The sequence below is a fragment of the Mycena indigotica genome (assembly GCF_014461135.1).
Source record: "Mycena indigotica strain 171206Taipei chromosome Unknown Mind.scaff0005, whole genome shotgun sequence".
In the NCBI taxonomy this organism is placed as follows: domain Eukaryota; kingdom Fungi; phylum Basidiomycota; class Agaricomycetes; order Agaricales; family Mycenaceae; genus Mycena; species Mycena indigotica.
In genome coordinates, this window is record NW_023503004.1 from 4865796 (window position 1) to 4893713 (window position 27918).

Here is a 27918-nt window from a genome sequence, read left to right on the forward strand (position 1 = left end):
TACCCCCTCCGAAGCCCCCGTTCGGATTCGCTGACCTGCCTGGGAGAAAAGGCTAACTGGCAGCTATACCATCTCCGCCGCGCCTGGGGCTGACTCGCTCCACCTCCCCCTAGAACTTGAGTCCACTGCAAATGCGCTCAAGCTCTCCCTCTCAGGTCTTGTCGACTGCGGAGCTACCTCAGACTTCATTGACACAGAATATGTCAACTGAAACTATATACCGGTCCGAAACCTCTCTGTGCCCATCCTGGTTTATAATAGTTTGTGAGCACTATTTCCACATGAGTCAATCGTGGAATACCTGCCTAAATAGGCAATTGTCACACATGTCACGGTCGGTCGGTCCAGCTGTGAGCCCTAAAACTTCTTTAGTGCATATGTTCGTTAATTTTCTTTTTCCCTCCGCCTTGATTGTAGGCTAAAACAACAACTACAACAATCACCAAGGGTTATTACCATGATTCAGCTCTGAAGTCAGTAAGATTCCCATGATATTTCACTCTTCTGTTTTTTTTATATAAACTATTTCGGCGCTGCACTTATTTATAAGTGAATTGTGGCACAATGTAAGGGCAACCCAGAGGCTCTGACAAGAATCCTAGCAGGGGAGGATCCACAGAGAAGAAACCCTAAGGGTCTGCCTGCTAGGGACTGGTTGTCCACAGCTGCCGACGTAGAGTGCAGAAGGCCTGAGTGGCATCACAGACTCACATCGGGAGCAAGGGGGTGTCATTATTCAAAAATCAGATATACCATCAAAAAAATTTCAAGGGCCTTCTGGGACCCCCCCCTCTCCCCCCCCCTTACCATACCGGTGATGAGTGTGGAGTGTGGACAGCAAATGAGCTCTCTAACTAACCAAACCAACAAAAACAACCAAACTCCACTTTTCATAGAGAGAGAAAGATGTATAATGTCGAGTAGGAAAAGTCACAAAACCCAAAAATCGTCAACTCCTTGTGCGAGAACAGGCCCCTGTGAACAGAGCCTTGGCACAGATGTGTAAGGCTGTAGGGTAGATACGAGTTTCTTGTGAAAAACGTTGATTTTGTGTGCCCCAAAGCATACTATTGACGAAACTCCGCAATAGAGGAGCGCCAATACGATGCCCGGAGAGTTTATACTTGTTGGATCAGGAACTAACTGCCTTAAACTCTTGAACAGCAACCGAAACCCAATATGCAGCAACTGGAACTCTTGTATTCAGCAACTGAAACCCTCAACTGATAAAGACTTCGACGCAATGATACTATTTCAAAAGAGCCAGCAAGATAAATTGACGAGCTAGATCCCCAGATGCACCTAGTAGAGCGGGGCAATCTGTGAATCTGCCAAATACAAAACAGAGATATAAATACTAAACAGAAATTGATAGAATCAGGGAAAATCATGAGTAAGAAAAGTAGTCCATGCGCATAATTGTATTGGTATCGTTTCGCCATATGGCCCAGAGTCGAAGATCCAGGTCCAGATGACTGGTATCACATGTATCGGTGTCAATGACCTGTGTAAATCTTCCGTGTTCACGACCATCTAGTTTTGCTTGTGAAGAATCCCTCGATCTTAAGCACTCTCGACCAGCAACCGAAACCCAATAAACAGCAACCGGAACTCTTGTATTCAGCAACCGAAACCCTCAACCAATAATCCTTCCGACACGATGATACTATTTCGAAAGAGCTAGCAAGATAGATTTGACGAGCTAGATCCCCAGATGCACCTAGTACACCACCAACCCCAGCATACATCAGGTTGAGATTTGGCATGGACATTCAGGTGATATAGTTGCCAGACATCAGAACAACATATATAGAGTGTCAGAATGATGTTTTGGCATATGATCAGGATAAGCTTAATTCAACCTCAATATAATATCCCCAAGAAAGTTTGTTTGATATTTTCAGAGTACTATAGTGGGACCTCAAGGGGCAGAGAATATTGTCCATTAATAAATAATATGTTTCATGCTGGCTATGTTCAGTTCCCTAGCCCCTTTTCAACCGCTTCCCTGTCATACCATCCGTTCCCTTTGCATTATTCCTAGCCCGTTTCCGCCCCACACCTTTCAGAACAAAATCTTCATCATCCACCTCTGAATGTTCCTCTGATAAGTCGGACTCAGACCCATCACTATCAACCATCTGTGCTTTCTGGGCAGCCTCCTCTGCCTGCTCTTTCTTCTTTGCAGCTGTTGCTCGTTGTTTCTCCGCTGTTTTCTCGCGGGCTATCAAGCGAGAAGCTCTTGCCTTGACAGCCATTTGAGTGTGAAACAGTAAGTGATTGTCGTGAAGTGCATTGAGCTTCCAGAGATTGCGTGGAAGGACCCGGGTGAGTTCTACAAAGTTATGCACAGACCCCAAATTCAAGACAAAATTCTCGTCATCACCATGTCTGACCAAGCTGATGTCTCGTGTGGTGTCTTGGCGCTCTTGCCGTTCCTTCGCAACAACGGCTGGCTGACAGTGTCCCATCCGGCAGTCATGTTGAACTGAACAGCTAAATTCCATTGCAGTTCCGGGAACCACAAGGAATGATGTCAGCTGTTGTTCGACAATCTTGTGCCCAAGCGGTGGCTGTACAACCAGCCAATCAAATTCGGGGTGTCGTGTTTCAGTGCAGACAAACTGCTGAAGACAAATCCAGGCCTGGCCATTGTGTCCCAAGAGAATTTCGGTGACTTGTCCCAGCGCCACCTTGGTTTCTGACTCACGGACAAAGGCCCACCCATTGATTTTGACAGCATCTCCCGTTTTACAGGTGGCGGAAAGTCCTTCACGCCACATGCCTTCCGAAATAGGCTGATTTCCTGTCTTCCAGTGTTGTGATGCGATCGTTTGGTGCCACGGCTTGGCGGGAAACTCTTCCAACCCCAATAGGCGGACAAATCCAGGAACCGGAGCACAATGAGTCACCCAGCCAAGATGTCGCTGAAGAACCGAATCATCAAGCATAAGTTTCTTGACTCCATCACCTGGTTGAACCCACTCCTGAGCCTCCGTTGTTGTGGCGGCAGATTCCCACCATTCACCACAGAGTGCGTGTTTCACATTATTCATGCTTGCAAACTTGACTGCGATATCGCAACTGGGTGCTTGGTGATTACCATTGATTGAGCACATTCTAAAAACGGCATTATACGACTCTTGTGTCTCTGTCAAGAATCGCACAGCCGGGCCGAACTGCTGTATATCATCAGGAAGGTGGGGAAGGAGGTGAAGCTTGATTTTGGTGAGAATCCTGAGGGGTTCAACACTGTCCCATGCATCGAGGAGGTTTGCGATGGCGGTCTTGAGATCTGCAATGTACTCTTCCATGTTGTCGATGACCGATACCCAGACGCGTGCACCAAGATCAGCTGCCGCCTTGACAAGCTGAAATTGCTCTTGCATGCAGAGATCATGAATGTGAAACACGAGTACTTGCATAATCGTCTTGAAGTGTTTCCCAATCAGATTGTTGCGATACTGAATCATATACGCCCCATGAATTGGCGGGATATTCATGCTGGTGATGTCAGTTGATTGGAGACGGATGGCAAGGAGATGCCGGTTTGCATCGGTCCATTTCTGTGTGTTCAGATGGTGCCAAATATACTTAATAACACCAAGCAGGACAGTGTGGAGGATCTCTATCGGCATGTCACGAGCCGGATCGAGGCCAATTATATCAAGCAATGGATTCATTTTGTCTCCGGGCTGCTCTGCTAGCCAATTCTGTGCTTCCATGGCAATTGTTTTGGCGGAACTCCTCGGATTCTCACTCTTCAACTGGGATACTCGTTCAAGTGTCCGCTCAATCCAATACTGGGTGAGTTTATCCTTGGTCCCTGTCTCCTTCTGGCGTGTTTCTATGGCTGCAGCACTGCCCTTTGCTGCGAGGGAGAGTTGATGATGTAGCTCAGCTCGAATTTCATCTGCGGTTCGAGCAATGCTGGGACTATGGCAAGCATGATAGACAGCATCTTGGACTTGATTAATCTTCGACCCACCCCACTTGCATTTTCGGCATGGATGGGTTCCATTGCACCCAATGTGGCTCGCCTCCTCCGATTGTTGAGGATTGTCTGCATTCTTGTCATGCACACGAATGATCACGGCAGCCTCGCAATGGGTGGATGCATTGAAGCAAATAATTGGGTCGCGCTCGGTACCCTGGACAAAGTCCCAAAGCACTGCATTCAACTCGGCTGTGGTGACATGTTGCGATGCCCCACAGAAGTGGACATGGAACTCTTGCTTGAGAAGGACACTGGGCAGCGACATGTTTTGCATAACCATCACAAGGAACTTGTTGTACTGCTTGGATTTATTGCCTGAAACGTCGTCGATTCACACGGTCACCCCAACAACATATAGATCACGGTCTCCGCTGAGCTTTCGGTAAGGATTTGGCATTGCTGGCACAAATTCCTGCAATTCAGCGGTCCAAGTGAATTCAGGACCGAATTCCGTGATGAGATCATCGAAGTCAGCCTGTAATTGGCTGACATCAATCTCTTCTTCTTTCCCTCGACACTCCCACCGGTCCCCATCAGAGACTCGAGTAACGAGCAGCGCATCCACTATAAGCCTTCCTCGCCGTGCAATCCAGGCAATGGGGATGACAAACCGACCGTCATGCAAGGGAGCGACTTCATTTGCCCACCAGCGGCACCGACCATCCGAAAACATTGGTGTCAGCTGCTCAGGCGTGTAATCCAAGGCGCGTTCCGCCTGCCATCTTTCCGAAACTAGCCCATTAACAACCTCCTCAGGGTAGAGACTCAGATGGGGGGCAACGAGTGGATTGGCAAAGTTGCGGGCGATGGTGTGGCGAAGATTGGTGACATAGAAATTGATAGAATATGTTTCCTTGGGCGGAGACAATCTTGACTAGTGCGTTTTGAAACTCGTCATGGACTCTTGCCTGAGTTTTCCGAAGGCTTTTCAACAAAGGGACATCCTTGACCCCCAGCCGCTTCATGATATGCAGAATCAGCGATATCTGCGCGCTCGTGAATCGACAATGACCCAGATTGTCCATAACATCCAATCGAAGTGTCTGCCTTTGAATCAACACATGCAATGCATACAGGACTTCACATACCGTCTCGTTTGGCCATGGAAAGCAGCTCGATTTATTACCAGAGGGCTCAAACCGATCGGCCTCCGCTTCAAGTTGCTGCTCGAACTCGAGTGCCTCATCTTCGTCATCCTCTTCCGCATCTGCCGCAAGTGCTTTGCCCAAGATACGCTCGAATTCGTTATCGAGTCGAATCCTCATTTCCTCTGGTGATATTTCAGGCTGTCGAGTTCGCTCTTGCTCGATTTCCTAGTGAGCGAGTGTGTCCGCAATATATTGATAGTTGCTCATTCTTTCGTCCACAGGATCTGGGTGGGGAATCATGGGTGGCGCATGAGTACGAGCTGGCTGTGCAATCCATTCGGGAAGCTCAACGTTGGGAGCCTCGTATGCTCTGGCTCCTCGGGCCTGTTGTTCCGCTTCTTGATGCTCTCTTGCCAAGGAAGTGGCGACACAAGCACAGTGCGTTGATCCTTGAATATGCTGTCTGAGGTTTCGACGCTGAATATAGTCATTTTTTGAGTGGCCAAACGCGTGGCACACTTTGCACGATACATAAGTCGCGTCGGTGGGATGCTCTTCAATATGTCTCTGTTCGTCTATCCACAGGTAAGCAATAATCTCAAACCAAAAGCAGCGTACTCACCTTCCGGCACTGTCCAGGTCTTCTGTCTTGCCATGGTGTCGTTGCACGTTGGACTGGACCAGAAACACTGTGACACAGTGCTTTGACACGCGACGATAAAAGCGCGAATATGACCAGTCACACCTCTCCACCTCTCTTCTCCACCTCTGCTCACCATATCAACCTTTCTCAAGCGCAGACGAGCCAAGCGTGCCGCAGCAGCAGCTGCTGCCGAACATCCACCTTCCCAAACTCCCGACCAACAGGACGACCTCCAATCCATTCCAAGTCGTAATATCAGTCTGCCACCATCGAGCCCACCAATCAATCGACCATCGTCACCCGTTCCCGAGTCGGAAGATCAACTTCCATCAGTTTCCCAGCTGCTTTGGCAATCCACTGCATCTGGCGCGGTCCTGGATATGACAGCTTTCGCTGAATGCCAGCTTAAGCGTGTCAAACTTGCGACCGCTTCTGAAAGAGATTACCGTCAACTTAGCGCCGTGCAATATATGCTCCTTCTGTCATCTGATCCCGCGCTGACCATGTTGCAGACGAAGAATGCCCACGAGCGTCAAAACTTGGAAGCCCTTGCGGTCTTTCAGCTCATCGACAAGGTCGACGAAATGAATGCTCAGTTTAAAGCAGCAAAGGCCCAAGAGTTTGAACGGAACTCTGAGCTGAGTGTGCGTCATCTGTGTTTACTGTTGGCCTTCACACTGAATCAATGACAGGGTGATATTCGAAACTTCAGTCGAGCCTTCCTACTGAATCCCTCTGTCACGTTTTACAGTGTCACGTTTTACAGCGCGGACAGCACCCTCAAGATCAACATTGTGGTAAGTCACTTTCATATCTTAGTGTATGGCTTGTTTCATTGTTTACAGGACGCAATGTACAAGGAGAACATCACCGGCTTGCCACCAGTGAACTCTTCAAGCTCTGTCAAAAAGAAGCTTGAGGCTCAAATCAGCCATCAGCTTTCGGTCGAAGGAGGAGGGGGGGGCAGGTCCCTCAGCAGACGGTGGCTGACGTTGCTTCTTCGCACGGACACGCTTATGCATGAACCGTTTCCCAAGCGCAATAAGCGCTTCACCGATTTGCTGGTCGGTTCCCCGGATAGAGACCCGGCGCTCACCAGGCGCAGCGCGATCAGAGTATGCGCGCAACTGAGCACCGGAAGTGTCGTGAGCTTGGTGGAGACCCTTGCCGCCACGACCCACGATATGCCCGACAGCCGAGTCAGGCACCACAAGCGTACAAAGGGAAGCGCGTGACAGTGTCAGGCGCAGTAGGAGGGAAGGTTTCGGCAAGTGGTATAGAAGTGTGGGCAGCAGCAATGACAGCAGGGGTAGGGGCCGGGACTGTTGGAAGAACCCAGCGAGTGCCGTCCCAGACACCATGGAATGTAGGACCAGGGGAAGGGGGAGCAGGGGGTGGAGCAGGCGTACCATACTCAAGGCGGTCTAGACAGTCGGTGAGGCGAGTAATTTCGCTCTGCAGGAGCAGGCAGTACGAATACAGGTCGACAGGGACACCAGGAGTCGTCATTGGGGGAGAGCAGGCAAGCACAGTAGGGTGAGGACGAATATAGGAGATAGAGAGGATCAACTGGGGCTAGAAGAGTGCCAGAGTTGATATAGAGGCTTTGGTATGCTGTCAGGGGATGAGGGTCCAGGTGCCTAGTTGATACCAAAGCCGGGGGAACAGCCCCACAGCCAACTACTTAAGTACAGGGCTATCTGCGCACGGACCAGTCACGTGATCAGTCACATCACATGCTCCCCTTACACATGTGTCAGTGTTTGCCCACCCTCTTATTAAGGGGGGGGGGGGAGGATGTCACAGGCCTGCAGAATTGATTGAAATGAACTATATGTAGTCCTGACTCCTGAGCGCATGAAAAGTTCCACTTTTCTTCTGTTTTCAGGTAGTGCTGTCCAATTATGGATATAATTATGAAATCTTCATAATATACTCATATCCATATCATAATCATAGTCTTTGTCCATAATCATATTATACTCATAATCATTGAGTATATATTTGATTATACTCAGAATATAATTGATTATTTTAGGCCCACTTGTAACACTATAAATGTATATCAATTGGCTGAGATTAGACTTTTTACCTCTCCATGATATCTTACAATGGCTGGTATTCATAAAAGGTTCATATAAAATAATGTGTCATTGAACTATATTAATCAAATGATCTGATCAAATCCTGCCAACTTGACCAAATTTGCTTCTCGCTGCTTCTAACTGACTGGAGAATATCAACAGTTCTTATTCTCAGTTCTTATTCTCACATCCTGAATTTCTGTAATAGGTGAAAAATACTGAAAATGGATTATTTGTAAGGAGTTGATGGGCCTGATACCATCAAAATATAATATAAATATGACCTTGGCATAATGTAATTATAATCATATTTAATCATAATCATCTTTTCATGGATGATTATGGAGAAGGCATATTATAATCATATTTAATTGATTATACTCAGAATATAGTCTGGCATAATATAATTGTGGACAGCACTATTTTCAGGCATAATATTACAAAAGAAAACAGAAAACCTGTCCCCACAAGACTTGTTATCTTATCTCGGGTTAAATCTTGTCGAGCATTTCAGTCCCTGCGAAGACGTCAGCCAACTGGCAGCACGTATCACAAGCCATGCCTTACCACACGACATGCACGACCGACGGCACGTTCGGCAGGCCCTTCCGAACGACCTCGTACACATACCGCTCCACCGCTCTTTCGACCGCCGCGCGTGTCTTCTTCCGGCGCCGGCCCGGCAGCACGGCCCACGGCCGCCCGTCTTGCCGGTGCTCCCACGGGTCGAGATGCTTGACGGTGAACCCGACCGACACGTGCGCGAGCGCAGGGAGGCGCGCGAGGAACGGGAGGATGCGCGTCGCGGCTGCGTATGAGAGCGGCGCGACCCACACGGTGTGCACGCACTGCAGCGCGGGCGCGACGGCGAGCGCGCCGGGGGTCTCGGCCCAGCAGCGCGGCGCAGCGGGCCGGCGGGGCAGCTGCAGACGCCGGCGGAGTGCGCCGAGACGGCCGGAGAGGTCCCAGCCGGACGGCGCCGAGTCGACGAGGTTCAGCGTGACGCGGGGGAGCGCGGGGTCCCGGCCCGCCAGCGCCTGCAGGTCGGCGATCATCGTGCCCGCCCGCGCGCCGAGGGTCGTGGCGCTGAACAGCAGCTCGACGAAGGTGAGGCGCGGGCCGGCGACGAGCTGCGGGAGGATGTGGCCCGCGCTCGTCCGGAAGTGGGTCGTGCACAGCCGGACGGAGTTGAGGGTCGGGTGCGCGAGCGGGGCGGAGAGAAGAGGACGGGCCGGGTCCGGCCGGCGCTCGGCGGGCCGGGGGGAGAGTAAGGCCTTGATCGGGGCGTGGTAGTCGAGCAGCTCGAGTTTTATCTGTGCGACGAGGAAGGCGCGCAGGGCGGCGGGCGGGATGAATTCGTCGTAGATGCAGAGCGCCCGCAGTTCGGGGAGAACGAGGCATGGCAGTAGGCGCCTGAGGCGGGGGAATATAGAAGGGTGCGCGCCAGAATGGTACCGGCCGAGCCGGAGGTAGGTCATGTCAGACGCGTTGAATGTGAGGATGCTGAAGGCATCAGATCCCGACTTGCCGGAGGAAACAAAGCTGTGATGGGACGCTGGAATGAGTTGGAGCGAAAGCGAATCAAGTTGGCGCAGCGTCGGGAGGGAGCCACGCGAGCCGGTATGGTACCGCGCGTTGCAGTAGTCTGTAGGATATTCATCATTCAAGGCCCGTTTCCTCCTCCGTGCAAGGGACGGTCGCCAGCCAGGTGACTCATGGTACCGGAACCTGTCCAGCCTCCACAGCCGTATATCCCCCGCCCGACAGCTGAATATCTCCCCCGCAAACACAATGAACACCGGTGCCGTCCCCCCAGCGCTGCGCCCAGCCAGCCGCGCGAGTGTTGTGCATACACTGTCCAGTATCGTTCGCCGGATGCTTTGGCTTCCCTCCCCCGACCCCGCGGGTGCCAGAAATGGGTCCACTTCAAACGCGAGGTCAAGTCTTTCCAATACCGGAAGCAGCAGCGCCGCCTCCCCAATTGCGCGCGTCTGCCGGATGGCCTCCCCGCGCGGGCCCACCGTGCACGCCAGCCTAGTCAGGGTGTTGCCCGTCGCTGCGAACGACGCGGGCAGGTGGTGCGCCAAGCTGCTCAGCGCGCCAGGCGACAGCACGAGTTCCGTGTCGGTGTCTTTGAGCGGGAAGTCGCGTTCAAGTTGGAGCAGCCGCCCGTACCCGCTTCGTATAAGCGCGATTCGTGCCGTGAGTTCGCGGAAGGCGCGGTTGACGAGGGCGTATGACAGGAGCGCCATCGCCTCACCAACCCCCTCCTCGGCTTTCAGTGGCGGATCCGCGTCCCCGTCTTCGTCGCCCTCAATTTCTACCCGGCCGCCCGCCCCGCCCGCTGTGGGCTCCCACGCCTCGTCGTCGTCGTCAAGTGGGAGGTAGGAGAGGACATGCGCCCAGAGCTCCGGGGGAAGCGCAGCCAGGGCCAGGGCCTGAGTCATTGGACGGGTGTGTTAGAAGTAAGTCGACGGAGAGGGAAAGCTGTTGAGCGTGACGGGCGCTTATTCGAAGCCACGTGGCAATGATGCATCTCACGCTGTCGATCGAAAACGGCATCACCTTCGAAGTCGACGACTATGGCAGCATCTTTGCTGCCCTCAACCGCCGGCTCGAAGTGACCAATCGTGCCAATGGCCCGCCAGAGCTGAAGTTCCGTGGCGAATATATGCTTGGTGTTGTCGCTGCTCTTCGGCACCGAATTACAGGAGCAGAAGGTGATACTGACGCACTTCATTCAATTAGGCCAGTCACGGTCACATCGGATTTTTTGGCCAAAATATTTCGGCGGGTCACAGGTCACACCCAAAACTTTTGGTCCCAAAGTGTCCCAATTGGGAAGATTTTCAAATTTTCTGTGCCTGTGCAAATCAGGTAATAGGTCACACGAAATTTGGCCGCAGGCTGAATTAAACATTTCTGTAAGGGCAACCCTGGAGACTCCGACGAAAGCCTAGCAGGGGAGGATCCAAAGCGTGAATAAAAGCTACGGGAAATACACGGAGGGACCGACCTAGCAGGGGAGGATCCAAAGAGAAGAAACTCTAAGGGTCCGCCTGCTAGGGCGCCAACTATATACTGGTCATCCATAACTGCCGACGTAGAGCGCAGAAGGCCTGAGCGGCGTCGCAGGCTCTGTCCCAAGGTGATTGTTGGGAGGGTATTGATGGATTGGTGATTGTGCGGGTGAAGGAGGCCGAGGACAAGCGCCAGAGTGGGTCGGAGCGTCCGAGGGGGCGCCAGTTGGATGCACCCCAGATACGCTCGGATGGTCCAAAGGAGGCCAAAGCGGGGGTTCCCCTGACATCACCCCCCCCTTTGAATGTGGCATCCTGACGCATACTGTACTATTTAGATCAAGTGTCCGCGTTACGCGTTACACGCGGTCGCGGCGCGGACACTTGTGGTCTCCGTTACGCGTTCAAGGCCGGATTCCCATCAAAAACAGGCCGAAAAAGGAAATTTTTCGGTCCGGCTGACGCCGGACTTGCCTTTTTTGGGAATCCGGACACCTTGTCCAGCGGACAGTGTCCGTTACGCGTTACACGCGGCGGACACTTGATCTAAATAGTACAGTAACATGGAAGGGCAGTGAGTCGAAAGTTGCTAAGGTGATGTCACGGATAAGACCCGGCCCGTCCGCTCCGGCGCTGGTGTCGCACTACCTATTGCTGATTCTATGCAAAAGATGCTGGCAATTGCTTACCAGGCTAATGCAAAAGATGTCAGGCCCTTTGTATTTGCTGATTTTCTCAATGGAACTGATGCATATGACTAATGTTTTGACATATTATGTCAGATAAATCACCTTTTCCTTCAGGCCGATGACTCGGTATGTAACATTGGAGACTTGATAGGACAGAAACAAGGAAATAAATAATGGCTTAAGTAAGATTGATCTAACAGAATTCAGCTATCAAAAGCAGTGATGGCAATCAAAAATCGTTCCACATCAGTCAAAATACCTTATTACCATCAATCCCATCAATGATATCATCTCCCAGGTGCTAAAAACACAGTAATACTTCTTTGAATAATATATTATAGGCCCTTGCCATCATCTTTTGCATTAGCCTGGTAGGCAGTGGCCATCATCTTTTGCATAGATGGAGCTATATGAGCTGGGTGTCGGGCCATCGCGGGCCCGTAGCACGCAGCACATGACGACAGGGAACATGCGCCCCAGTAGGAGGAACGCACACGTGGGAAGCACGTGACCGAGAACGATGCGTCGAGCCGTCGCCGAGCCCAACTCGACACAAGGGGACTGGGGAGGAGTGCTAGGAGGTTAGGAGTAGCGCCTGGCCCACAAGGGATGTACGATCGTCCCCTCTGCGGCCAGGAACGGGGGGCGAGGAGGAGCAGGAGAGGCCAGGGTGTCCGATCACCCCCTTTGCGGGCCCGCATATATAAGACCCTGTACTCTATCGCTTAGATCGTCTGAAGAACTACCTTACTCCGTGCAAGGAGGCGTTATCGACTCATCGGGCCCGACACGATCCGATTCGAACCTTCGACCACCGATAGCGACAAGGGACTGAGTTCACGGGCCCTTTCGGTTTCGATCTACCCTGCCCGCCATACTTGCGGGCCTGACTATCCGTCTGTTCTGTTCCGGGCGCGCGTTCTTAGGAGAGATCCTTGCACGGCCCGACCCGCAGTCTGACAAAGGGCCTGATCGGTAACTCTGATGTAATGCCTGACTTGAGTCAGTTTGGAATGAATTTGTTTCCGCCTGAAAGACCGTCTGAATTGTGTGACATCACCCTTGTCTTCTTCGCTTCCACCTTCATTGACATCATGTGCAAGCGGCAATGTCTCCTCAAGCTCCTTCCTTCACCGCTGAAGAGACTTGGTCGATACTAGCCTGCATGCTGGAGAACAAGGCCCAAGAGCAGACCGGCAATGGCTGGAAGCCCACTCTCTGGCCCAAGCTTGTCGCAGCCGTCAATGGCATCGCAAACACGCCTTACCGTACTGCTGCCCAATGTCAAGCCCACAACCAATATGTATGTACCTGAGCTTCCTTGTTTTTTATACTAGCTGCTCACCGTTGCTACAGATCAAGTCCAACTTTGAGCTCTACTGCTTCGTTGCAGGGTACAGTGGGACAGGCTGGGATGATGAAGAAAAGAGATGTACTGCAGATGAGGATTTCCAGAACATGTTCTTTGCAGTGCGTTCCAACTCCCATAACCTTTTCTCTTGCTCAGCTAACTACTTTCCAGACATTCGACAAGAAGTATCGTAAATGCTTCAACAAGGGCTGCAAATTTTACAACGAACTCTACAAAGTCTACGATGGTGGAAGAAATAAAGCAACTGGGGAGAACGTGGTAAAGGTAGGCCGTAAGCGCAAACAAGAGGAGAAGGAAAATAGCAAGAGCAAGAAGAGCAAAATGACAACATGTCAGCGTGCTGAAACAGAGAAGCCAGACGGTGACACAGACAATGGTGAAGGTCCAAGTGTGGCTACGGGAGCGGAAGGAGCAGGTAGGAAGGATGATGAGGTGAATATGACCTGACTCCGGTGCGTGGCAAAGCCTATGATTTCTTTTTCTTTTTCTTATGAATCTGTAGAGCTCTCCTCCAAAACCTGTTGCAAACAACACCAACACTTCACCTGCTTCTCAGCCCCAGACCAAACCAAACTCCGCTGGTACTGCCAAACAAAATGCCGATGCAGCCAATAACATTGCTGCTTCCCTCAGCTCTGTTGGGAAAGCCCTCACCGAGCCCATTGCTATCAAGAACAATACTTCTCATGTTGATACCGTTGTTGAAATCATTGAAAAAAAATGAAGACTTGCTTCCGGCAGACAAAGATGGCAGCATCTATGCACTGGTAATGAAGGCATTCTCCAAGGACCCTGACACTGCTCAAGTTTTTGTGTGCACAACCAACGCTACTTGCCGCCAAGGCATTATCAATAGCATCCTCAAGCAGTACAATGCCGAACCATTCTAGGTGCGTATACTCTCTTTCCTCAGGTCCTTGCTTCTGATATGTTTATAGTTGTTTCTCTCCTCGTTCCAGCTCTTCCTTGTATCAGCATGTTCTGTAGCCATCGTTGTCCCATTATAATCATCCAAACTGTACCGTAAACACTGTGAATTTCATTGCTTTCTACACCAAATCTGGGTGCTCAACTATATATGCAGCCCACATTGCCTTTCAAATCACATCACGTCTTGCGTCTGCCCGTTCTTTCTCGTTGTCGTTGACTGGTGGAAGGGTTGCACGTTCATCATCATCGTTTTTGCCCACATTTCGCAGATACACATGTCCCTCTACATCATACTCATCGTCTTTCGGAAATGTCGTCCATTGGCTCATGTAGACGAAGGAAGTTGTGAAGGGCAGTGGCAGCGCAGACCATCAGGCCCTGCTGCTGGTAGCCAATCTCAGGACGGGAGACGAGGACCCGGAAATGACGTTTGAGTACACCAAATGCTCGTTCAATAGCACTGCGAAGCTGTGCATGCCGCAGATTGAATAGTTCTTTGAGATTTTGAGGTCTAGCACAAAGAATTGTGTAAGCGCAGATCCAAGCAATGGAAATAGACACACACTGTTGTTTCCCTCTCTTCCACTCCTTCATATCGAATGCCACGATGTGGTCTCATGATGAGGTCGCAGTTTGAAAATCCCGCGTCACCAAAATAAAAACAGTGTCCTGGTAGCGAAAAGCCATCACGTCGCGCAAAGTCGAAAAGGAAGCCATCAGCAGCTGTTCTGTTAAAACTGGCCATGATATGGGTGAAGACAAGGTCAAAGTTGCAGGTTGCCAGCACATTCTGGGTGACGTTGCCTTTCCGGTCGCGATATCGCACAATGTCTTCTTCTCGACAGTGAGCCAAGACATGGACTTCATCGGTGGCTCCCTGACAGAGACGGAAGTATGGGTACCATTTCGGGTTTTGTTTGACCTTGTCGGGGGTTGCATCGATGGGGTCATGGACATACTTGTCATAGAACTCGCCCGTGAAATGCTGAAGCAACTTGTTGATATACTTGCTGACTGTGTCACCTGAGCGCTGAAACCGCTCGTTGACTGCTGCCGTGGACAAGCCAATAGACAAACATGGCCAGCTCAAGGGGGGGTTCAAGATCTTTATCAGGCACATAGGGGGGGGGTCCCTAGGGGTAGCAAAAAAAAACTTTTTGTATAAAGATTCTTTGCAGCAAATATAAGTCCATATCCATTAAAGATATATAACACTCACTGTATGTTACCCTATTGCTCAAGTTATACCCCCATACTGTCGTGTTCTGAGGTGTTTCAACTCTAACTTGAAACTTTTTTTGCTATGTTTTAACTACATAAATCCCATAAAAGTCAACATGAAATATGATCAATCTTGTGCAAATGCTACAGATTCTATAGTACTAACATCCTCCGATATTTCGGCCGATTCAAGCCCTCCAATATCCTCAGCAACCCGATACTTATCTTGGCTGCACCACTCTCTCATCAAAGGTTGCCACAATAACATCCTCCAATGGAACATCAGCATCGTCGTCTGCATGTGCAATGAAATCTGCTTCCTCGATGCTCTGGCGTTCAGCATTGGTAAGAATTCGGTCCAATTTGGCAGCCCCACACCGCTTTCAAATCTCCTCTGCAAGCGAGCCAAAGTAGCTTAGCAAAGCTGTCTCACTAGCTTCGCCAGAGAGACACTCTTCCGACAAGTCCCATGGTGATTCCAGAATCTTACAGCGACTCCAACTCTAGAAAGCCATGTAAATCATTATAATGTAGCGCAATGATTAATCGACGCACTTTTTTTATCAGTTCACGACCGCGCATTGATGACAGATACTTGAGGAGATCGACAATAGGACGCACGACACTATCGCAAAGCTCCCCGATCTTTGTGGGGAAGTGCACATCAGGTGGTGCCACACCACAACTGATCTGTTGGCGTGCATGGTCCACAAGCCATTCTTGGGCTTTTTGCTTCAGGAAGTGTTTAATCGGACGGTTCAGGCCAATATCGCAAGGCTGGGCAATAGGTGTGCAGCCCCCCGGAACGTAGATCAAAATGATTTGAGGCGCATCGGAGAATACGAAGGTGCGGAATTCGGTCCCCGTATGGACTGGATAGATATCAATGTAGACCACCATCTTCTGATTGGCATCCAAGCCATCTTCAGAAATGACAGTTTGTCGCCAGGGTTTGAGAATTTCGAGGACCCAAGCTTTCATAGTGCTGAATGTCGAATAGTGACTGGTCTGTTTCTCACTTTTCGCTGAGGAGAAGAGGATCCCGAGTTCTTTGGCTTCATTCATGCCTGGTGCTGTTGACTTTGGCAGTGTGCGCTCGGTCTGGCCATTGAAGATGACCTGGAATGGGAGAGCTTCGCCACTCTGTGTGACAGTCACCATCAATGTATAAGCACGCTTTTCGTCTTTCCCAAAGATGTCGACCTGCTTTCCTCCAATATCATGGAAGGTACGGTTGCTTGCCACCTGTTTAGCCCACAAAACACTGTGAGTTATCAGTGGTAACCCGCCGGGGTGCCATTGACAAGGTTCAGTATTTTCAGAACATCCCCTAAGGTGAATAATTGCTGGGGAGAGGGGTGAATAAAGTTGAGCTCTAAGGCAAAATTTGTACCAAGTCCAGTATGTAAGGGGTGAATAAAGGTGAATAATACAATATAGGTCATCCAGACCAAGTTCCTAGAGTCACACTATGTGACAGGTGACACAGCGTCCCAAAAAGGAACTTTCGTTAATAGAGATTAGAGTTGGTAGTTTTAGTGACTATTTCATATGGTTATATACTGTAATATAGAGTGATACATATAGGAAATTTCCAAAAAAGGAAATTTCCACAATTATCGCAGAATGTCACAAATTGTCACAAAATGACAGTTCTCTATTTTGACTATACATACAAACAACTTTCATTAAGTGATGTATAGTGGCAGCTGAATAGTAGTATCAGAACTGTCCAATCACTAGCTGATGTTCACACCGGGCACAATGTCAATGGCGGTTGGCAGATGGCAGTTTGACTGACACCCCATGAGGCAGACCCAACGGCGGTTTCAACGGGAGTCAGGGTTCCTTTGTCTAAACTCTTTGTCTAAACTCTTTGTCTAAAATAGAGTACATCAAAGAAAAGCATTTTATTTATGCTAGTACAACACGTCCTAGAGGTCTCAGCCCGTTTGGCAGCTGTGTGGCAGCCCAAATCAGCAGTTCTGCCAACCTTGTCACGGTGCGCCGTGCTGTGTTCCAAGAATAATGCCGTGGCCAGTGGCACTGGCCACAGTTCATTGCCGGGTATCCACCACAGTGACCACCCGCCATTGGTTACATATATATACCAGCCCCTCATTCCTGCAAACACACCGAATATAGGCCCGGGGGGCTGGGAACACGCCAGCATCAGGCTCTCCTGCGCCCACGTGCGATCTCCAGCAAATCCTAAGCGAAAGGATCCAGTCATCGTGCCATGCGCGGTGAACACGCGCCCGGCATGTTGGCCGTGGCGGACCGCGGTCCGAGGAATCGCACGTGGGCGCAGGAGAGCCTGATGCTGGCGTGTTCCCAGCCCCCCGGGCCTATATTCGGTGTGTTTGCAGGAATGAGGGGCTGGTATATATATGTAACCAATGGCGGGTGGTCACTGTGGTGGATACCCGGCAATGAACTGTGGCCAGTGCCACTGGCCACGGCATTATTCTTGGAACACAGCACGGCGCACCGTGACAAGGTTGGCAGAACTGCTGATTTGGGCTGCCACACAGCTGCCAAACGGGCTGAGACCTCTAGGACGTGTTGTACTAGCATAAATAAAATGCTTTTCTTTGATGTACTCTATTTTAGACAAAGAGTTTAGACAAAGAGTTTAGACAAAGGAACCCTGACTCCCCGTTGAAACCGCCGTTGGGTCTGCCTCATGGGGTGTCAGTCAAACTGCCATCTGCCAACCGCCATTGACATTGTGCCCGGTGTCAGCAGCATCATCAGGGATCTTGTGAGCAGCACGTGTCCCAGCACGAGAGGACCAGTTCATAACACTTGCTAACAGGTCTCCGCGTGAACTTCTCGGAGCACTTGAAACCACGTTCCAGCAGTTGCGGCGCCGAAAGCTCCACTTCGGCGCGTATCAGGGCCTGTGTTATGCCAACACCCACTGGAGCTTTGGCATCACGGATAGCACGAAGGGTGGTTGACACGGAGTCGATGATCATGGGGAATGAAGTGAGTAGACAAACTCGGCCAGTTCCTTGAATGAACTTGTGTGACTGTGCTCTCTCTAAGGTCTTCAAGCTCCATTGATTCTGGCCCTTCTCTCGATAGCACGAGGGTGTGCCTGCATGTAGCTTGGCAAAGCGACCGTCTGGGAAGTCTTTCTGCAAGAGCCGAACTGCTGGCTGCAAATCCCAACCAGAGCGACGGATAGCACAGTCGATGTCGGCAAAGAGTGCTGGGTGGAACCAATTTGTTTCTTTTGGCTTTGCGGTGGCCACAAAACCTCCCTGCGTTCCGTCACGGCCCTTCTGCCATGCCTCTCTTGTCAATCCATGTGACATTACTGCGGAGTCGATAACGATTGCCGGACCAGCTGCAAGTGCAATGGCGTCATCCTTCAGAGCCTTGGTCATCGTTCTCTCACCCTTTTTCGAAGCTTGTTTGGACTTGTGTCATTGTCGGAAGTTTCTTTGGTGGATTGCCGCTAATGCCTTCTCCCTTTCCTTCCCCTCAGCTTTCTTTTCATTTTCGGCAGCCAAAATTTCGTCCCGTTTTCCTAGCCACCTGTCTCGAGCCTTTGCCTGGAATTGAGCCCGTGCCTCGGGAGTAGTGCTGGCCAAATATGATTATATTATTTTATTGGCATAATATATTATAATCATATCATATTCAGAGCTCCAACACAATAATATATTTGTAGTATAGTATAATCATATTCAGATGCAAAATATGAATATATTATGAATATATTCAACTATAATCTAGTATGCATATCTCTTGATATATTTGACATATTTGCTGCTAGAAAAAAATTAAAAACATAAGATACATGCTGGATCGTCAGGGCAACTTCCTTTTGGGCCTCTCTCATTCCAGCCTTGGATACATAGGACCCTCAAAATACAATCAGGGGTATTACCACCAGGATTAGGTTGGTCAGTAGACACTTGATCAGGGGTTCTATACTATGTTTAATAGGGTCAACCCAAAATGATCACTTCTGACACTTGTTCCTACTAAGAGTAATGTATGAATCACTATATACAATGGATAATATGTGACATTTATTGGAAGTAGGGCTAACTCAGACTAAGATTAGTACCATGACTGACCACATGGACCGAGAAAATAGCGGTGATCATCCACCTGGCTATAGTTGAATATTCTATGACTATAATGTAGTATAGTCATAATATAATATAATATATTCAAACATAATCATATTCGAGTGATCCGCCAAGGGCATAATATATTCATAATATTCTGAATATATTCAATATTTAATCAACCATAATATAATTCTGGCCAGCACTACTCGGGAGTGTCCCAAGCCTTCTTGAACCCGAATTGGAGCAGCGACCCCTGGACACTTGCACCATCGTTTTGTTGGATAGAATGTTGCCGGACTGGTGTGGGAGTTGGGTCAAGCTCACAGGTATTATTGTCGTCCTCCGAGATGTCGATGGTACGCCGCTTCTTTTTTCCAGGGAGCGGCAGTGACTCATCGTCACTAGTATCCAACAGTTCGATGGGTTCTTGTGAGGCTGATGAGCTGGAGGTGTTGGAGAGTGCAGCTGGAGGGAGGTTGGGAGGTGTGAAAGCGGGGGCCAGGACAGGAACACGAGTTTTAGAGGGCATCTTTGCGCCTGCTTCCTTCGCAGCTTCAACAAGTCTTCCAATCCACGCATCTGCCCATGGTTCATGCTCCTTTGGATCCATTCGCTTCATCGCATCTTTCAGAAACAGAATCAGTGCGAGTACTGATGCACCACGCTCCCGAAAGCGGATTTTGCCACAACTTTCCGGCTGATGCAGTTTGAATGCAATCTCAAGAGCACGGCTAGCTGCTGCAAATGCCCCGCCATCTTCAAGAACATCTGAATCAAGAGAAAAGGACAGTGCTTCCGAGTCATCAGCGGTGTCGCCAGTTCTCTCAGGAAGGGTAGGTGGCAAACATTGGAGGAGATCTTCAAGATGATAGATGCGATTGAGAATGGCTTGTGGGGGGCCTTTGGATTGTTTGGCAGGCTGTTTAGATTGACTGAGATGCTTCCGCTTAGCCATTTGTGTCGTGAAAAGTAGTCAGATAATTTGGTAACACAGATTTATTCTTATTTTACTTAAGTACTGTATACTAATCTGAACAAAGCATTAACCTCGCATTGTGGACTGTACAAAGCACACTGTTTCAGTTGCTTGGACTGCGTAACGCATAACGGTGCACCTGTTTCGTGTTTCACTTGGTCTAAGGTATGTAACGGTACTTGGACTGTTTCACTCTCCACAGAACGCGACAGTATATGAATAAGTTATTGATAGCAGGTGACCATTCTTAGCTCAGTCATAGCTCATCCATAGTGTTAAAGAGCTGAAAGTGAGTCTATAAAGATATATATATATATAGATGTATTCATGTGAAGTTTGTCCAAAATGTCAATTTCTGCGCCGCTTTTAATCCCATCATTGGTCACCTGATTCAAGATCTTATCTTATCGTGGGAATATATTACCGGATATAGCAAGGGGAGGGGGGAGGGGGGTCCTGGAGGGTTGGAAAAAAAGAAATCCGACCCTATATCCGGGATTCGAATCTTGAACCCCCCTTGGGCCAGCTGCTCCTGCGCAGTGACATATCGGCTGTCGTGCAGTCCTCCCGTTGCCACCAACTCGGCCCAGAGTAGTGAAAACATTGCTGCTGACATGCCCAACTCTGTTTGAACGCGGTTTGGATTGCCGGTTAAGACTTCATCGAGCCAGGCACAGCCTGTGAGGATGGAAGTGTGGTATGGAATGGGTGCTGGTTTTCCAATATTGAGCAGCTCGTGGGTGAAGAAGACAATTGCTATGAGCGCGGTAGCAAGGGAAGAACGGCGTCGAATGATGATGGGATTGACCAGTCGCTGGCGGGCAACGTGGAAAGGCATGGAGAATTACATTGAGAGGTACGAGGACAAGCTATATGCTATGTGTGACACCTTGTCAGACAGCAGTCAGGCGGCTGTCCGAGTTACCGATCAGGCTCTAAGGGTCCGCCTGCTAGGGCGCCAACTATATACTGCCTAATACTTGAAAAAAAAAACTCATTACAAAAAAAAAAAAAATTAAGGCCCACTGGGGGACCAACCGGCGTCATGTGCATTGATGCCATCACGCTTCCCCCCTTCGGAACGAATAATGGCCTTAATAAGGTCATCGTACATTTTGCATCAATTATTTGATGGAGCCCAGTCTATTATAGCTATTTATGATACTTTTCTTAGGCTATCCACAGCATTATAAATGAGTAGCAAATATTATTATAAATATATAGTATTAGTGGCATGTCAAGATCCTTTTAATCAAAGTATCAAGTACGAAGCAGCACCTCTCTCAACGTGTTCAACAAATTTCCCACTCCTGCACGTCTACCTCAGTTAAAGCCTTCCTCACCGCTTGCAGACACTCCTCTTCCGTCGGTTGGGCCGAATCCCCTTCATCTGCACGCAGTGATTCCGCAATTGCGTCCAGCCGCTTGTGGATATCGTTCGCACCAGCACGCCGCCGGACCGGCACAACCTGAATCAGTGTGGGCGACTCCTCATGGTTGCCCGCGACAAGCGGGATGGCGACGATGAAGCCCTCGGCGTCGTGCTCGACGAGCCGGCCCAGCAGGGGCGCATACGGTTTAGATTGAGTCGGATCAGCGTCTTGGTGGCCGACCGACCACTGGAGCCTTCCTAAGGGATAGAGGAAGCCGATCATCCGCGGGAGGTGAAGGTATGGCTGATGTTCCGGCGCTGGCCGCCGGATTTGCTGTAGCACCCGCGCGTACATCAGTTCACGATGACGCGCGTAGTCATCACGGATGAGGGCACGGAAGAATCGGCGGTCGACCGTGCGGAATTTCTGTCGTTCTGCTGTTGGGTCCGGATCAGACGGACATATGACCTGTAACAACAAGACAACGGCGTACCCTCCGAATGAAAAGACCACCTTGAGCAGTCCGCACGGTGCCCTCCCTCGAGGTAATCTGTGCGCTGGCAGGGCTTTGAGCAGTAGTAGACAGCGCTGCATCCGCTGCATTGGGTAAATTCGTGTCTGGGGCCGATCTTGACGCACTAGGACAAGTGAGACTATGGCGAGATCGTTATAGAGGAGGCAACCCACATGTCGGTTGGCACACGCCGCAGTTCGCGGGGTTTCTCTCTGCTTGAAGGCGGTGTACACCTCCATCCGCTCGTGCACGAGGCCCGTTAAGTTGTTCCATAGCTGTATGAACTGCGGGTCGGCTTGTGCCAGGGCCTGTGGCACGAGAGACCGGGCCGCTGCGAGCGACGCATTGAGTCCCGGGAGAATTGACGCGTAGAGCGTCCATCGCGGGAGCGATTGTTGAAGCAAGTGGACGACCGCTGCCTGGACGTCCTCCTGCGGGATCACCGCGTGCACAAGCAGCATTCCGATTAGTGGGCCGCGGCACGCGTCGATGAGAATACCAACGTTCTGCGCGTGGGTCAACAAGTGGAAGATGTTGAAGAATGTTACGTCGAGCAGCTGAGACACCAGTCCGGGGGCCGACTTGGCGATGTCGTTACCCCCGTTGACGTAAACCGCGGCACCTATGAATTCGGGTATGAATCCGGCCGCGAAGAGCGCCTTTTGGAAGTCGGGATTATACGCCGCTGCATCGCGCAGCAGGGCCTTGAACGACACCAGCTGCTCGAGTGTGGCGTATGCGAGAGGGGGGCGCTGCGTCATAATCCAACGCATGTGACGGATAACAAGACGGGCGAGGGCGTCCCAGCTGCCCCCCGCGCCTAGGGCCATGTCAGGGAGGTTCTCGGGTGTGACCTCGGCCAGGAGGCGACACACAGCTCTCAATGCGGTGGTCACATTGTTGTCGAGGGCGTCCACCCATGCTCGCCCGACAAACACCCACAGCTGCGGCGATGGTGGCGGAGGAGTATTGGCGGGCATGGCCCGGAGAATCGCAGAAACCGCACTGGCAAGGGTAATGTATCGGTGCTTTAACAAGTTCGCCAGCGGCCGCTGCGTAAACTTGAAGTCGACGTCATGGAAGAGTTCATCGATCACCGCAACCCAGAACCACAGCCGATTCCACAGTTCCAGTAAAGCCTCCAGAGGCATCCCACCCGTCGTTCCGCTGATCGCACGCGACAGAATTGCTGTAATAGCCTTCGCCGTCGTTAACGGGCGCTCCAGGTATGGTGCCACGTCTTGAATGCTGCTGTGGCTTGCGTTGTATAGCGGCTCGGCATGGTCGGGGTCCAGCGCGGCCCAGTAGATCGGTAGTAGCAGCAATGTATCGAAGCTTGAGTGCAGCCGCACCGCGAAGAGCTGCGTGAAGTCGACGAATTGGGCAATGGTCCTGTCAACGTTGAGCGCACGGCGCGCACGGACCTAGTGCAGGTGTGAGCAAAAGAGCGATTACACTCGCAGAGACGAACCCGATGATAAACCGGAAGCCGTTCCAGCTGGGTGAGGCGGAAGAGCTGGTGCATGACGGGAAGGGGAAACATTGGAAGAAAATTTAAAAGGGGATCGCCGAAGGTGATTGATGTGAAGAGTGAGGATATGTGAATGTGTCTGACTTGGTGACGTAATGTGCCGCCGCGATGATCGCCCCTGACCAAACTTGGACCAAACTGTAAAGAATTTGAGCATGTGCCAACCGGCAAACGGCATCAGCTAGATAGTGTAATTTGTGGATAGAAACATTCCATCTTGAGCGCTAGTCATATGACTTGTGTTTTCAAAAATGAAACGTCTCTGTAGTTTCCACGATACGGTCCCGGCGCGGCATCCACGACTGCTGCTTAAACTCGATGCACACCATGCGCCGATTCTTCGCACCCGACGCGGTCAGAATCCTACCACACTCCGCGACCAAGTCCTCTACAAGCGCGTCTGGGACAATACTTCGCACCGTCGTGCCGGCGTCGCAAGTAAACGGTACTCGTTCCGTGTAGCGCAGCGTGAGCTGCTCCAAATGCCGGAATCGGCACAGCGCGAGGCCTTGAAGGCATTCCTGTCCCAAGCTGAGATAGGCGTCATCGCATGGAAAGGAGGTGCGCACCTTCGTGATCCCCCCCGTAAGAGAGAGATATCTTAGCTTGGGAAAACCTCCAGAGAGCGCTGGAGACAGGGCGTCAATACGGATATCGGGCAACTCGATGCGTACCGCGGGCAAGCTCGGGTAGCATATCGATTTCATTGCTGTAGGGAAGCCATATGTTGTGCAGTCTCTCGATGTGGGGGCAGTATTCAGCGATCAAGCGCAAGTCGCCGACTCGGATCTGGATGGCCATGTCGCCCATATTGAGGGCGGTGAGGCGGGGAAAGGATTCTAGCGCCAGGACAATGTCGGTGTCGTTGGTGTCGGTTGTTAGGTCTTTAACGCTCGGGAATGTTTTCCCATCAAAGGCCGTCTTCATAAGCGACGCGCAAAGGTTCTTCGCGGAGCCCGCCGAGGCGCGGATGCCGGTAATGACTAGAGTGACCAGCCGCGGGAGGCACTGCAAGACGCGCGCCAGCTCGACAACGGGGTGCCAGTTGTCCACCGTGCACTCGTGAAGTGTGACAGTGAGCGAGCTTCAGTACGTCAGCGTCCGTAGTAAAAACACATTGCCACCCACCGAATGTAGCCGTGCACATCCACCGCCCTCCTCAGCGCCGCCAACTTCCGCTCCGCCTTCCGCTCCCGGCGGCGGCCAGTTCCGCCATAACGCCCCGGTTTCCGCGGCTCAAAATAGAGAGAGGCATCTCGCCACAGCAGTGGCTGGAAGACCGCCCTCAGATGGACGCACGTCTGCGCCAGTGCGCGGAGCGTGTCCACTCCTGTGTAGTCATTTGCTTGGGTGCCCAATGGCATGGCGTCCGCTTGCAGAGGGCAGTACAACGCGGGGTAGTACCGCGCAAACTCGGTGAGCAGCTCGTTCGGAAGGTCACACAAGCTTGGCATGTGGTGGAGAGAGGAAGAGAAGGATCCGCTTATGTCACACAAATCACACGATCCGCTGACGAGTCATTGATTCAGTCAAGATTCAGTTGTTTTCAATTATGACATCAAATTTATTGATTCCTGCTCGACCTCCGAGTCCAGCAGCAGCAGTGGAATACTAGTAGTGCTCAGGTAGAAGATAGCGACTGGTTCGCCATAATTTGTGAGAACATCTGGAATGCCGCCTGTCCCACTGCAAGCGATCCATTCTGAAGACATTCAAGTTTCAGAACACGGCGAATACGATTAACAAGTTTAGTTGCGCTACACACCTTGTAGGCGGGGACCTCATGGCCGGCACCATAGATGCGAATGTAGGAGCTATATAAAGAGGTCAATTTGGCTTCAAGTTCCACCGAAGACAGAGCTCACAAGGTCCCAGCATTCTTGAACTGCCCCGCAAGGAGGCCCTTGACCTTATACGGAGCAAAGACTTGCTGCTTGAACGTCGCGCTGAACTTTGTGTTCAGCGAATCCACCTGTTCCCAGCAAGCAATTAGTCCCGAACAGACGCATTATCGACGAATCTCACCATCGCTTCGACGCCGTTAAAGTTCAGGATGTAATCCTAAATTTAAAAGCACCTTGTCAACCTCAACTCCACGTGTAATGCGAATACTCACCGCGTCGCCGTCGTAGATAATCACCCGCACGCCCGCGTTGATGACCGTCTCGAGATTGGGCAGGCTCGTGCGCATCCAGTCGCCCGTTGCCGCGAAGTTGTCGTACACATTGTCATTTGTCTCCTGCCAAGTTACCTCGCCGCCAACCTTGCTCCTAATGGAGGCGAGATACGACGTGATATCTGGTGGGTACGGGTCGGGGTTTGCTGTCGGGACGTAGTACACCTGGGGTAGTGAGGCAGCATTCGGGGTAAGCGCAAAAGGGACACACATCCCAGTTGCCCGCAAGTGGAGAGAGGATGTTGTTGTTGCAGTTGCTCTGTGCCGCGGAGCATACCGAGTTGGACCCGCCGGCATTGCACGCCGTGATCTTCCGCATATCAATTGAACGACTAGAAACATAGGAATGAAGACCCACCCGCGCTTTGCATCCGGTGGAAGCCGTATTCCACGATGTATTAGCCCGTGAAAGGACACTTGAAGAAACAAGTGTGTGGTAAGGATTACTCGCAGCATAGGAGATATATCCAGGGTATTGCGCAATGGGATCCTGGACATGATTAGTGGTATTCAGCGATAGAGCGGATCCATGGACCATACCGTTAGCCCGTCGCCCACTCCAAGGGTCTTGAGATTCAGCTTGATGCCGGTGATCGTCCCAGCAGCGATCGCGGCATTTTGCGAAAGGAAATACGCCGCAAATGTCGGGCCGTAATGACCACCTGTTCGAACTCTCAACACACATCTACTCCCGGGACTAATCACCAACCGTAAGACTCAGTCCAGATAGCGAGGTCCCGCGACGCAAGACTAGCAAAGCGTGAATCCTTCAGGAATATCTGCAGGAACGACCAGACGTCCGCGGCAGCAGCCTGAGATGTCCCGACGGACATGGTGCCGTGCGAGAAGCCAACGCCGACAGGCTGGTCGATGAAGAGCATGTTGCTGTTCGTGTTCCAGGAGAAAGGGTTCAGGCTGACGGTGGCCGAGTCGTTGTTGATTCGGCAGGGCCCGAGCTCCTGCAGGAGGCCAATCATGCTGGAGCTTCCGGGCTACAACAACAAATGTTAAGCTGAGGGGCTTGCATTGAAATAATGACGCACTCCGCCGTTGAACCATAGAGAAAGAGGCGCTGTGTCGGGGTTGTTCCGCGCGGCGAAGTACCAGAAACTGTGCAAGCATAAGTGTCATTACAGAACGAGTCTGAGAATAGGCACAATATGCTCTCCGACGCAGTCAAATCGCCGTAGCCGGATGCTTGGAAGACACCTGGCGTCGTTTCTGCGTCGATGTATTGATAGTCAGCGGGGACGATTCGATGCGGTGACTCGAACAGCAACGCACCACATATACCAGAATTCTCCGTCACCCGTAATGCCCCCGGCGTCGTGGCGAACGGCGTTAAAACTTGCTGCTCGACGATTGGAGCGCGATTCTGCGACACCCCGCCAAGCACGCCGTCGCGGGCGGGAATCTGGCCAGCGAGGACAGAGAGCCCCGAGAATAATATCGGCGAGGAAAGTAGTCGCATGACAGTGACTCTTCGGACGTGGGCCGCTGTATTTTATGTGCAACACGCAGGTTCCCAGCGAGCCGGGTAGACATCGCCCATCGCGGCAAGAGGAAGGCGATTCGTGCGAGCGACAAGCGCGGATGGAGCATGGCGCAGTTGAGAAGACTTGTTTTCCATGCGGGCCCGCAGCGATTTCATAGTTCTCCCTCATAAAAATAGTTGGAGAAGCGTGCGATGCGCTATTATAAGGCCTTATCGACTGCGGGAGATGGTCGGCGTATTAGGCGCGGTGTGGGTGCATTCGAGTTCGGGACCGAGACGGTGATGCAGAGAGTTCGAGCGGACGGAATATCCGCCGTGCAAGGGCGAAAGCAAAAGGAAAGTGTGCCACGTCAGCGCGTCGTCAGCCGACATTTTATCCAAATTTTATCCCAAAATCTGGCCGCAAAAGGCCACATTGATGTGCCGTCATCGGTCCGCCGAGACCGGGATATATTTGACGGATCCACGTGGACAAATCACGTCACCTTCCCCTTCTTTTTCGCATCTTGCTCGGATCCCTCCACCCTCATGGGCCACGGCAAACCCCCCACTGGGCGCCGCACCCAGCAGGACCGCCTAATGCAAGGCCGCCCGTCAGCAGCAGTGGACCTTACGCACGGCGCCTTGTCGGATTGACTGGCCTCGACTTGACGGAACCGCACAAGCACCCCAACTTTGGTGTGCATTAGGCATTTATCCTTTCATGTCGATGCTCGCA

General features: G+C 51.2%; 6 protein-coding genes across 6 annotated transcripts; all 6 read right to left on the reverse strand.

Annotated features, from left to right (window-relative positions):
• Positions 1 to 1985: 1985 nt before the first annotated feature.
• On the reverse strand, positions 1986 to 5262 carry MIND_00646400 (uncharacterized protein; the record flags this gene model as incomplete). Its single annotated transcript, XM_037363198.1, has 4 exons — positions 1986 to 4312; positions 4361 to 4871; positions 4939 to 5040; positions 5086 to 5262. The coding sequence occupies 4 exons, from the start codon at positions 5260 to 5262 to the stop codon at positions 1986 to 1988; spliced, it is 3117 nt and encodes a 1038-aa protein (XP_037221119.1).
• Positions 5263 to 6928: 1666 nt separating this feature from the next.
• MIND_00646500 (uncharacterized protein) lies at positions 6929 to 7237 on the reverse strand (the record flags this gene model as incomplete). Its single annotated transcript, XM_037363199.1, has 1 exon — positions 6929 to 7237. The coding sequence occupies one exon, from the start codon at positions 7235 to 7237 to the stop codon at positions 6929 to 6931; it is 309 nt and encodes a 102-aa protein (XP_037221120.1).
• Positions 7238 to 8322: 1085 nt separating this feature from the next.
• MIND_00646600 (uncharacterized protein) lies at positions 8323 to 10259 on the reverse strand (the record flags this gene model as incomplete). The annotated part of the gene is made up of 2 exons (XM_037363200.1): positions 8323 to 8329; positions 8380 to 10259. 2 exons carry the CDS (start codon positions 10257 to 10259, stop codon positions 8323 to 8325), a joined length of 1887 nt encoding a protein of 628 aa, XP_037221121.1.
• Positions 10260 to 21403: 11144 nt separating this feature from the next.
• On the reverse strand, positions 21404 to 23523 carry MIND_00646700 (uncharacterized protein; the record flags this gene model as incomplete). The annotated part of the gene is made up of 4 exons (XM_037363201.1): positions 21404 to 21921; positions 21978 to 22122; positions 22172 to 23422; positions 23470 to 23523. 4 exons carry the CDS (start codon positions 23521 to 23523, stop codon positions 21404 to 21406), a joined length of 1968 nt encoding a protein of 655 aa, XP_037221122.1.
• A 251-nt stretch (positions 23524 to 23774) lies between these two features.
• MIND_00646800 (uncharacterized protein) lies at positions 23775 to 24983 on the reverse strand (the record flags this gene model as incomplete). Its single annotated transcript, XM_037363202.1, has 4 exons — positions 23775 to 24050; positions 24099 to 24157; positions 24204 to 24613; positions 24658 to 24983. The coding sequence occupies 4 exons, from the start codon at positions 24981 to 24983 to the stop codon at positions 23775 to 23777; spliced, it is 1071 nt and encodes a 356-aa protein (XP_037221123.1).
• A 167-nt stretch (positions 24984 to 25150) lies between these two features.
• On the reverse strand, positions 25151 to 27176 carry MIND_00646900 (Carboxypeptidase; the record flags this gene model as incomplete). Its single annotated transcript, XM_037363203.1, has 11 exons — positions 25151 to 25231; positions 25295 to 25343; positions 25395 to 25501; positions 25555 to 25590; positions 25646 to 25870; positions 25917 to 26015; positions 26064 to 26195; positions 26246 to 26367; positions 26415 to 26697; positions 26749 to 26815; positions 26863 to 27176. The coding sequence occupies 11 exons, from the start codon at positions 27174 to 27176 to the stop codon at positions 25151 to 25153; spliced, it is 1515 nt and encodes a 504-aa protein (XP_037221124.1).
• Positions 27177 to 27918: the final 742 nt, after the last annotated feature.